This window comes from Seriola dumerili, unplaced genomic scaffold (genome assembly GCF_002260705.1).
Source record: "Seriola dumerili isolate Sdu_G_001 unplaced genomic scaffold, Sdu_1.0 BDQW01000012.1, whole genome shotgun sequence".
Taxonomy (NCBI): domain Eukaryota; kingdom Metazoa; phylum Chordata; class Actinopteri; order Carangiformes; family Carangidae; genus Seriola; species Seriola dumerili.
Genome location: NW_019174267.1, coordinates 2017325 through 2028492, shown reverse-complemented (window position 1 = coordinate 2028492; position 11168 = coordinate 2017325). Strand labels below are relative to the sequence as shown.

The window sequence follows — 11168 nt, the reverse complement described above, 5'->3', positions numbered from 1 at the left end:
TCATCGTCGTCATCATCCTCACCGTCATCATCATCATCATCGTCATCACCATCACCATCATCCTCATCATCATCATCATCACCATCGTCATCACTATCACCATCATCGTCGTCATCATCCTCACCGTCATCATCATCCTTATAATCATCACCACCATCCCCATCACCATCGTCATCTTCATCGTCATCTTCATCGTCATCACCATCACCATCATCGTCGTCATCATACTCACCGTCATCATCATCATCATCACCATCACCATCATCCTCATCATCACCATCGTCATCACTATCACCATCATCGTCGTCATCATCATCATCATCATCCTTATAATCATCACCACCATCACCATCGTCATCTTCATCGTCATCTTCATCGTCATCACCATCACCATCATCCGCATCATCATCGTCATCACTATCACCATCATCGTCGTCATCATCCTCACCGTCATCATCATCATCATCCTTATAATCATCACCACCATCACCATCGTCATCGTCATCTTCATCGTCATCACCATCACCATCATCCTCATCATCATTGTCATCGTCGTCATCATCATCATCATCATCATCATCATCACCTTCATCATCATCATCATCATCATCATCATCATCATCATCATCATCATCATCATCTTCATCATCAACCAACTCGAACTCTCTTTCTTTAGCTCAGTGGAGGGCTGCCCCCTGCTGTTCCACTTGAGTACTGCACTATTGAACTCAGGCATCTGATCAGGTAATCTATTGATCGCTCCAGAGTAGCTGATCAATTCATGTGAGTGTGAGGTCTGTTCTCTGTGTTACACTGTGACTGTGTCAGAGGAACAGGTAACAAGTGAACGTGAACTTGGTTGTTTTATTAAAGGTCATGATGTCACTCACCCAGTTCAGCAGCTCCAGTTTCCTGGGGTCGGTCTCCTCTGGTGGTTCAGGTTTAGTTTTGCCTCCTTTTCCTTTCTTCCCTCTGGCTTTGCCTTTNTGTGTGTGTGTGTGTGTGTGTGTGTGTGTGTCTTCTTAATAAATGTGTAGATGTCACCTTTGAGCAGAGCTGTGAGGATGGACATCTCAATGTCCTGCTGTCCCTCTGAGCCCATCCTGAACACTGTGATCTACACACAACACACAACTGCAGTCTTTGTCAACAGGACACGGTCACACCCATGAAAATGACAGAAACTATAGAAACAGATGGAAGTAAAGCTAGCTTCAGAGACAATACCCTGCTGCCACCACAAGAGGGCGGGAAATGACATGATGAATGAAACTGGCATCAGATCCAAGGGACAGAAACTGTTCTGAGATCAGCTGTGATCAGCTGAATCAGCTCCTGTCTACAGTGTATCATGATGTTTTACTGTGATACTGAAGGAAACTTAAAAACAGAAGGAATATCTATGAAGTTCTGTAGACTCTGTTTCTCTGGAGCTTTGTCCTGGAGCAACATCAGAGATGATGACATCATCAGTAAGTGATGTCACACTGAGTCAACCTGTAGTTCAGGTCTGACTCAGTTGAAAGGCATGGTGAGCTGGAGAGAAGCAGTTGGTCTGGTTGGTTCCTGTCTTGTTTCAGACTGCAGGTCGGGTCCATCCAGAAACATGTCGATGTGCAGCGCAGCATTTAATCTGACAACAAATCACTTTAAGTGATGAGATGTGATTTATTTTTTACATTTATGGCCAGAATGCTGCTGCAGCTGTTCTCAGGAGTAAGCAGAGGATTGTGGGATTAAATAAATGGCGGAGGGTCACAGAACAATCTCCACTAAGAGCTGCAGTTTTGGGTCAAAGGTAAAACCTTCATCATTATGTTAATGTCACAACTGCTGAGGTCTCAGAGAGCAGGTTTTACTCTGTGGTCACATCCCATCAGCCAAGACCCATGAACTGAGAGGGTGGCCCCGCCCACCTGGATCCCAATAGGCTGGATCGCTTCATTCAGTTTAAAGAACATGATTCAGAGATCATGTCTGTCATCACAGCAGAAGAGCCTGATGATGGTGAGTGAAGCTGTTTATTGTTGCACCTACCAGCGCTCTCTTCTTCATGCACTCCATCACCATGAGGAAGATCTGCTGCGCCTGGCTGCGGCTGTAGTTGAACGTCTTCTGGATGGTGACGAGCAGCTGCTCTCTGACGCTGTCACTCACCAACCTGTGGAGGAACAGACGCTCACCTATCAGTCTGAAGGTCCTGGACCTGTCCCTCAGGATGTGTCTCTCAGGACCGCTCCCCTAGGACCCGTCCTTCAGGACATTACTCTCAGGACTTGTCCCTCAGGACATGTCCCTCAGACATGTCTCTCATGACTTGTTCTCAGGACATGTCCCTCAGGACATTACTCTCATGACTTGTCCCTCAGGACCTGTCCCTCAGGACATTACTCTCATGACTTGTCCCTCAGGACATGTCTCCCATGACTTGTTCTCAGGACGTGTCTCTGAGGACCTGTCCCTCATGACTTGTCCCTCAGGACATGTCTCTCATGACTTGTTCTCAGGCCATGTCCCTCAGGACATGTCTCTCATGACTTGTTCTCAGGCCATGTCCCTCAGGACATGTCTCTCATGACTTGTTCTCAGGCCATGTCCCTCAGGACATGTCTCTCATGACTTGTTCTCAGGCCATGTCCCTCAGGACATGTCTCTCATGACTTGTTCTCAGGCCATGTCCCTCAGGACATGTCTCTCATGACTTGTTCTCAGGCCATGTCCCTCAGGACATGTCTCTCATGACTTGTTCTCAGGCCATGTCCCTCAGGACATGTCTCTCAGGACATGTCTCTCATGACTTGTTCTCATGACTTGTCCCTCAGGACCTGTCTCTCATGACTTGTCCCTCAGGACGTGTCTCTCAGGACATGTCTCTCATGACTTGTCCCTCAGGATGTGTCTCTAGGGTCACACCTGGTCATACCGTCGGACCACAGTCATCTGTCTTGACTCTAATCTATGAAAGAGAGAGATCCTCACCCGTCCTCCTCACAGTATCTGTGAGCAAAGGAAATGATGTCAGAGGCTCTACCGCTGCCGTCACAGACCACGACAGGGACCGGAGGCTCCTCCTTCAGACTCTCCAGCACAATGGAGATGACGTTAGGACCCCCCTCCAGGATCAGACACACCACCGGGACCCCCTGACCCAGACCTGGCACACACACAGACACAGTATCTGTAATGTTGAAGCACCACTATCACAACCTGCACTGATACATCACAGTCCAGACCTGACCCCAGTTATCAAACATATCACAGAAATAATATGAAATGAGTTTAGATTGTTTCTTTACAGTTTGTTGACTTAAACCACAATAACATTGATCCCTGATGTTTGAGCCTGTTGTCTCTGTACAGCAACATGAACTAGAGTCTCTGTGGATCCTCAGGTTCCAGTTTGGTCTCTCTGTGTGGGCCAGTGTTTAGCATAGCTTAGCACAAAAACTGGAAGCAGGAGAAAACTGTTAGCCTCTGTTCCTCTGTGACCGCAGTGAGAGGTGACGGCTGAGCCTCCCTTTGCTGTCCCTGCCTTACACACAGCTCCAGGCATAGGATGACAAAGGGAAACCCACAGGTCACATGATTGGTAAGATGGTCACTGCAGGTCGGACTGATGAGCGTGGATCAGGAACCAGGAGTCGTATTCAAAAAGAGTCTGAGGAGGACTGGACCACAGTTTTCACAGGAACCCTGTCTAGTGAAGATCTACATTGGTCACATGTAGGTCCTTTAACCTGCTCAGGTACAATGTAAACTCAGCAGGTCACATGACTCACGCGTGTTGATCTTCTGCAGGGCAATGTGTTTCTCCAGCTGGCGGCGGAGGCGGACCTCGGCGCCGTACTTCCCACTGGTCCCGTTATCGGACAGGATGAAGTGGGAGTGGCTGCTGTTCAGGACTGACAGCTTGCTGAGTGGGTTGGACATGGTCTGATAGGGCCGAGTCACCTGAAACACACGTGATTGGTCCAATCAGAGGTGGGAGGAGCCAGCTACTGTTTTACAAATCACAAGTGAGTCTGGACTAAAGACCAAGTCTTTATGATGGTCAGTCTGGTTTAGTCCAGTTCAGTCTGGTTTAGTCTGGTTTAACTTACGTCTCTCCCGATCAGGTCTTCTTTGTTCTCGATGATCCCCCATGGAGCGATTCCAATAGCGCAGACTTTTCCTCTGGATTTGGACGAATGGTCTTTCAGAGCGTCTCCAACATGGCGGATCACTCCTGAAAGACCACAGATGACCAGCAGAAGGTCAGGATCCAGTTGGCGGAAGAGTCTATAAAGATAATCTATTATTTTTACTGTTGGGTTGGTTTTCAGGTGATCACCACATAGGTGAAGTTCATCCCCTGATGATGGATTAAGAAGGTGTGGGGACATGGTTTTACTTTGAACCTGTTTAATTACATACATACATGAGCACTCTTTACTGGATCATCCACAACACTGCTGATTCTGAATCAGTGTTTCACTGGGGACCAGGAGGAGCCTGGACCGTGGTACCTGTACTGACTCCTCCAGTGAAGATCCAGGCTCCAGTGGTCACTGCGGCTTTGATCAGGCCTTTCCCAAAAACCTGCTTCAGTTTGGGCGGCAGGTCGAAGTTCTGAAGGCCTCCGTGGACAGAGATGAGCAGCGTGGGGAGCTCCAACTGCCAGTCCTTCACCATGAGGTGGAGCAGAGAGTCTGGTTTAGAGTCATAGGAGACTCTGATGTACTGCAGGAGGAGGAGGAGGAGATTTTCAGTGACAAAGATCCACTACATGAATCTCACCATTAAACCAGAGTTTTCTTCTCCAGATTCTTGGCCTATCAGGTTTTGGACTATCTGGTTTTGGTCTGTCAGAGTTTTGGTCTATCAGGTTTTGCTCTATCAGGTTTTGGACTATCAGGTTTTGGACTATCAGGTTTTGGACTATCAGGTTTTGCTCTATCAGGTTTTGGACTATCAGGTTTTGGACTATCAGGTTTTGCTCTATCAGGTTTTGCTCTATCAGGTTTTCAACTATCAGGTTTTGCTCTATCAGGTTTTGGACTATCAGGTTTTGGACTATCAGGTTTTGCTCTATCAGGTTTTGCTCTATCAGGTTTTGCTCTATCAGGTTTTGGACTATCAGGTTTTGCTCTATCAGGTTTTGGACTATCAGGTTTTGGTCTATCAGGTTTTGGACTATCAGGTTTTGGACTATCAGGTTTTGCTCTATCAGGTTTTGCTCTATCAGGTTTTGCTCTATCAGGTTTTGGACTATCAGGTTTTGCTCTATCAGGTTTTGCTCTATCAGGTTTTGCTCTATCAGGTTTTGGTCCATCAGAGTTTTGGACCATCGGGTTTTGGTCTATCAGGTTTTGGTCTATCCGGTTTTGGACTATCAGGTTTTGGTCTATCAGAGTTTTGGTCTGTCACAGGTCTATTAGATGTAGATGTGTCTGTTTGGTACCATGGCCTTGTTAACGTGTCCTCCTCCCTGGAACTCGATGACTCCATAGGCGTCAGTGGGGGAGGTCTGGGTGTGTTTGAGGGGAGTCCATCTCTCTGCCGGTTGGACCTCTAGCTGAACCAGTGGGGCCCCCTCCTCTTTGGTCCCTGGAGAGATGGCGGTGTGCTGTGTCACCAGCTGACCACAACTGCACCTGAAGCAACACCACAAAAAAGACATTTTATACTTTGGACAGGAGAGACACAACCAGAGAGGGTGTAGTTAAAGGTGCAAAGTTTATATTATTAAAGCAACAGTCAGGTGTTCAGGTAAAGAAGCCGTGACTTGAGTCCATTATGTGAGTCTATACACTCCTGACAGTCAGTGTGACCCTGTGGTTTGTGTCAGTACCTGCTGGCGTCTTTGCTGGGAATAATCTGGATACATTCTCTCTTGTGGAAAGTCCTCTCAATCCACACTCTGTGAATCTGAAGAAAAACAGGAAGTGGACATCAGGACTGATGCTGCTTTGTCATGTTCTTTCTGCTGTAAAACTAAACTCAAACACAGTGTTGAACATTTCCACAAGAACACGAACAACCAACAAGAATGAAATAAAGACGTTACAGCAGAAATTTCAGATTTCAGTTTTTTTTCAGGAAGTTATGAAAGCTGTCTCTTGTTTATTCAAAGCTGTGAAGGAGATCCCAGTGAGTGTTAGACACAGCAGACATGTCCAAATCCATTCAGTAATCGTTTTAATTATCATTAATTCTTTAAATAATTTGTCAAATAAAGACTAAAGAGTCTCAGCCTGAATGTGATCTGGTTTAAATCAGTACAGACAGAACTCTGTGGGAGAGACAGCACTCACTAATCAGTTATTTCAGCTGTGAAGTACTGGTAGGTTTCTGGATTTCTGGGTGCACAGGGGGGTCAGTTTCCCCCGGGGCCCCTCTGGAGGTTAATCCAGGAATGTTGAAATAATAGAAATGATGTCAAAGCAAAATGTCAAAATCTGTAAAACTGTATAAAGTTGAGAGTTAATGATGTAGAGAAGCAGCTGAGAGAAGAGAGAAAACATGAATGTGTTTCTGTTACAGACAGTGACTTTATGGATTGAAGCGAGGAGCAGTAAAATGTCGTCTCCATCAAACAGCTGTTATGTTGTGTTTTACTTCTTCTATGATCGTTTTCAGGCCACAAACGGCTGAAACATCAAACTTCATGTCTTTGTGTATCTGGCTAATTACTGGGAGAGTGGAGCTTTCCATTTCTTTATGCATCCAATCCTCTTATCCTCTGTCCTCTAATCTGCTGCTCCGAAAAACACACAAGAGCCTTTAAATCTGTTTCCTGTGTATTTAAATCCATACAGCACTAATGACTCTGTGTGTTACTGTGTGTTACTGTGTGTTGTTGTGTGTTGTTGTGTGTGTGATTCTCTGAAGCACTTTGACAAATTCCTGCACTCTGGATGATGGAGGATTAACGTGTGAAGTCACATGAGCCTCCGTTTTATTGTCTTTTTCACGTCAATGATGAACATCATCATCATCATCTTCATCATCATCTTCATCATCATCTTCATCATCTTAATCTTCATCCTCATCATCAATATCAGCACCCCCCCAGCTCCATACATCCAGTTTCAGGGTCAGAAACTCACTGAGGAAACAGATGTGACTTGTCTGAACTGAACCAGGAAACAGAACAGAGTCTGAGTGTGAGTGTTAACACTAACAGTAACACTCAGACTCTGGATATGAAATCAAACAAACCTCTGAGTGGACTCGTCCCACAGCAGCTCCTGTCTCTACCTGAACGTCCAAACGTCTCGTCCCGGAAAAATGATCAAAACTGAAGGCTGAGGCAGTTCTCTGAGGACTGGGTGTCTCAGTCTGGTCTGGGTGCAGCTCTGAGAGGACTGGGTGTCTCAGTCTGGTCTGGGTGCAGCTCTGAGAGGACTGAGTGTCTCAGTCTGGTCTCGGTGCAGCTGAGCAGGTTCATATGACGAGCATGTGAGGCAGCAGGGCTCTTTGTTGGAGCCGGTCTCATGACTCTGGTCCGAAGTAATCCTTCTGGGAGTCTCATGACCCGTCGAGCTTCAACACAAGAGGCTCAACAAATCTGCTTTGAGAAATCCCCACAAAATATTCAAAGGTCCGTCCACCGTCTCTGCAGGGACCAAATCCTCCTTAGTCCACTTCAGACCTTCAAACCAGTTTCCTTCAGTACGACCTTGACCACTGGATTTCATTCATTCAGTCTTTAAGGACACAGCTCATGGGGGGTTACCAACTCCAAACAGAAGACATCCCACAATACTGAGACAACTGAGGCTCATGCACCAGTGGGCTGACCCTGACCCTGACCCTGACCGAGCTCCCGTCAAGGTTGGTTAAGGTGAAATAATACAGAAGCATCCTGGATGGTCAGAAGTCAGAGGTCACAGGGTCAGAACCTCCTGCGTCAATCAGAACCACCAACTAACTCTGATCTGAAGCTGTCAGATTAATGTGGTATTTCCTGTGAAGTAGAAGTACACAGTGGTGTGTAGAAGTACACAGTTGTGTGAAGTAGAAGTACACAGTGGTGTGTCGAAGTACACAGTAGTGTGTTGTAGAAGTACACGGTCAGCTATGAGCTGTGATCTACTTCCTGTCTCTGTACAAAATAAAACTCAGTGATATAACATCTCATTGTGAAACAAGATTTCCTCTGAACAACATTAATCTCATTTACAACCCTGATAATCCCCCAAACCCCCCCAGGCCTCTCACACCCTCTGAGTCGTTAATCTCTCACACTCTTCATTCAACAGCTCATTTAGAAAAACATAGTCTGTTACGTTCATCACTGACATGTGAGAGGAGACATGGTGAGGATGATGATGAAGACGACGATGTAGATGAGGCTAAAGATGACAGACAGTCCTCAGGCTGATTTCACTGTCACATGAAAACACAACAGCTGATTGTGTCTGTGGAGCAGAATCACATGAAGTCAGTTAAACTTGATCAGGTCACATGATCAGAGGAGGAGGAGGAGGAAGAGGACGAGCAATCTGATGGGGATTGAGTTTTGATGTCAGCAGTGGACAGAATATTAGGAACACCTCCCTTAATCAGAGGGGACTCCTACAGCGCCTACTGGAGGTGAACACTGAGTCTCTGAGGTCACAAACATAGTTCATCTAAGTCAATGTCCAACAGTCAGACCTCAGGTGGACGTCCTCTATCCTCCAGACGTCAACAGTCACAGGACTTATAAAACATATAAAACAGACACATGTAACTCTAGTGTTGACGTCTGCACCATCCAGTAATTCCAGCACACACATCAAACTGAAAGCAGCAACTGAGACTTCAGTCCCCAAGGACACGTCTGTCCACTTAGGAGACTTCTGTCCTCTGAGGAGACTTCCGTCCCAGAGGAGACTTCTGTCCTCGGTCTCAGGGGAGTCTCAGATGAGTCTCAGAAGAGTCTCAGATTAGTCTTAGATGAGTCTCAGATGAGTCGTAGGTGAGTCTCAGGTGAGTCGTAGGTGAGTCTTAGATGAGTCTCAGGTAAGTCTTAGATGAATCTCAGATGAAACTCAGGTGAGTCTTAGATGAGTCTTAGGTGAGTCTCAGTTGAGCCTTAGATGAGTCTCAGGTGAGCGTTAGATGAGTCTCAGGTGAGTCTCAGGTGAGTCTCAGATGAATCTCAGATGAGTCTTAGATGAGTCTCAGGTGAATCTTAGATGAGTCTTAGATGAGTCTCAGATTAGTCTCAGGTGAGCCTTAGATGAGTCTCAGGTGAGTCTCAGATGAATCGCAGATAAGTCTCAGGTGAGTCTCAGGTGAGTCTCAGGTAAGTCTCAGATGTATCTCAGATGAGTCTTAGATGAGTCTCAGGTGAGTCTCAGATGAATCGCAGATGAGTCTCAGGTGAGTCTCAGGTGAGTCTCAGAGGAATCTCAGGTGAGTCTCAGGTGAGTCTTAGATGAGTCTCAGATTAGTCTCAGGTAAGTCTCAGATGTATCTCAGATGAGTCTTAGATGAGTCTCAGGTGAGTCTTAGATGCGTCTCAGATGTATCTCAGATGAGTCTTAGATGAGTCTCAGGTGAGTCTTAGATGCGTCTCAGATGAGTCTCAGGTGAGTCTCAGATGAGTCTCAGGTGAGTCTTAGATGAATCTCAGATGAGTCTCAGGTGAGTCTTAAATGCCTCCCAGGTGAGTTTTAGATGAGTCTCAGATGAATCTCAGATGAGTCTTATATGCGTCTCAGATGAGTCTCAGGTGAGTCTTAGATGTATCTCAGATGAGTCTTAGATGAGTCTCAGATGAGTCTCAGGTGAGTCTTAGATGCGTCTCAGATGAGTCTCAGGTGAGTCTCAGATGAGTCTCAGGTGAGTCTTAGATGAATCTCAGATGAGTCTCAGGTGAGTCTTAAATGCCTCCCAGGTGAGTTTTAGATGAGTCTCAGATGAATCTCAGATGAGTCTTATATGCGTCTCAGATGAGTCTCAGGTGAGTCTTAGATGCGTCCCAGGTGAGTCTCAGATGAGTCTGAGATGAGTCTCAGGTGAGTATTAAATGCCTCCCAGGTGAGTCTTAGATGACTCTCAGATGAATCTCAGATGAGTCTCAGATGAATCTCAGGTGAGTCTCAGATTTATTTCAGATGAGTCTCAGATGCCTCCCAGGTGAGTCTTAAATGCCTCCCAGGTGAGTCTCAGATGAGTCTTAGATGAGTCTCAGGTGAGTCTCAGATGAGTCTCAGATGAATCTCAGGTGAGTCTCAGATGAATCTCATATGAATCTCAGGTGAGTCTCAGATGAATCTCAGGTGAGTCTCAGATGAGTGTCAGATGAATCTCAGGTGAGTCTTAGATGAGTCTCAGATGAATTTCAGATGAGTCTCAGGTGAATCTCAGGTGAGTCTTGGATGCGTCTTACCTTTTGTGATCCAGACGATGCGCTGCGTTTGATGGACGAGCGTTTGAAGGATCCATTTGTCCCTCTCCTCCCTCTGCTGTCCATGTTAATAAAGTTCAGCTGTCCTCCACAGATCCTAGATGCGTCCCAGGTGAGTCTCAGATAAATCTCAGATGAGTCTCAGATTAATCTCAGGTGAGTCTCAGATGAATCTCAGATGAGTCTCAGATGAGTCTCAGATGAATCTCAGGTGAGTCTCAGATGTATTTCAGATGAGTCTCAGATGCCTCCCAGGTGAGTCTCAGATGAATCTCAGGTGAGTCTTAGATGCTTCCCAGGTGAGTCTCAGATGAGTCTTAGATGAGTATCAGGTGAGTCTCAGATGAATCTCAGATGAGTCTTAGATGAGTCTCAAATGAATCTCAGATGAGTGTCAGATGAATCTCAGATGAGTCTTAGATGAGTCTCAGATGAATCTCAGATGAGTCTCAGGTGAGTCTTAAATGCCTCCCAGGTGAGTTTTAGATGAGTCTTATATGCGTCTCAGATGAGTCTCAGGTGAGTCTTAGATGCCTCCCAGGTGAGTCTCAGATTAATTTCAGGTGAGTCTCAGATGAATCTCAGATGAGTCTTAGATGAGTCTCAGGTGAATCTTAGGTGAGTCTCAGGTGAATCTCAGGTGAGTCTTGGATGCGTCTTACCTTTTGTGATCCAGACGATGCGCTGCGTTTGATGGACGAGCGTTTGAAGGATCCATTTGTCCCTCTCCTCCCTCTGCTGTCCATGTTAATAAAGTTCAGCTGTCCTCCACATTCATCCTCCTCCT

General features: G+C 46.1%; 1 protein-coding gene across 1 annotated transcript in view; it reads right to left on the bottom strand.

Moving 5' to 3' along the window:
* The window catches only part of trpm1 (transient receptor potential cation channel subfamily M member 1), a 39655-nt gene extending 29208 nt beyond the window's left edge, over window positions 1-10447 (bottom strand). Inside the window, exons 1-9 of the mRNA XM_022749980.1 lie at window positions 10364-10447; window positions 5831-5907; window positions 5441-5633; window positions 4506-4719; window positions 4101-4225; window positions 3780-3951; window positions 2980-3154; window positions 2038-2161; window positions 1045-1117 (exon numbers count right to left, since the gene is read on the bottom strand). Of these exons, the coding sequence (XP_022605701.1) occupies window positions 1045-1117; window positions 2038-2161; window positions 2980-3154; window positions 3780-3951; window positions 4101-4225; window positions 4506-4719; window positions 5441-5633; window positions 5831-5907; window positions 10364-10447 (1237 nt within the window). The remainder of the gene's footprint in view (window positions 1-1044; window positions 1118-2037; window positions 2162-2979; window positions 3155-3779; window positions 3952-4100; window positions 4226-4505; window positions 4720-5440; window positions 5634-5830; window positions 5908-10363) is intronic.
* Between the last annotated feature and the right edge of the window lie 721 nt (window positions 10448-11168).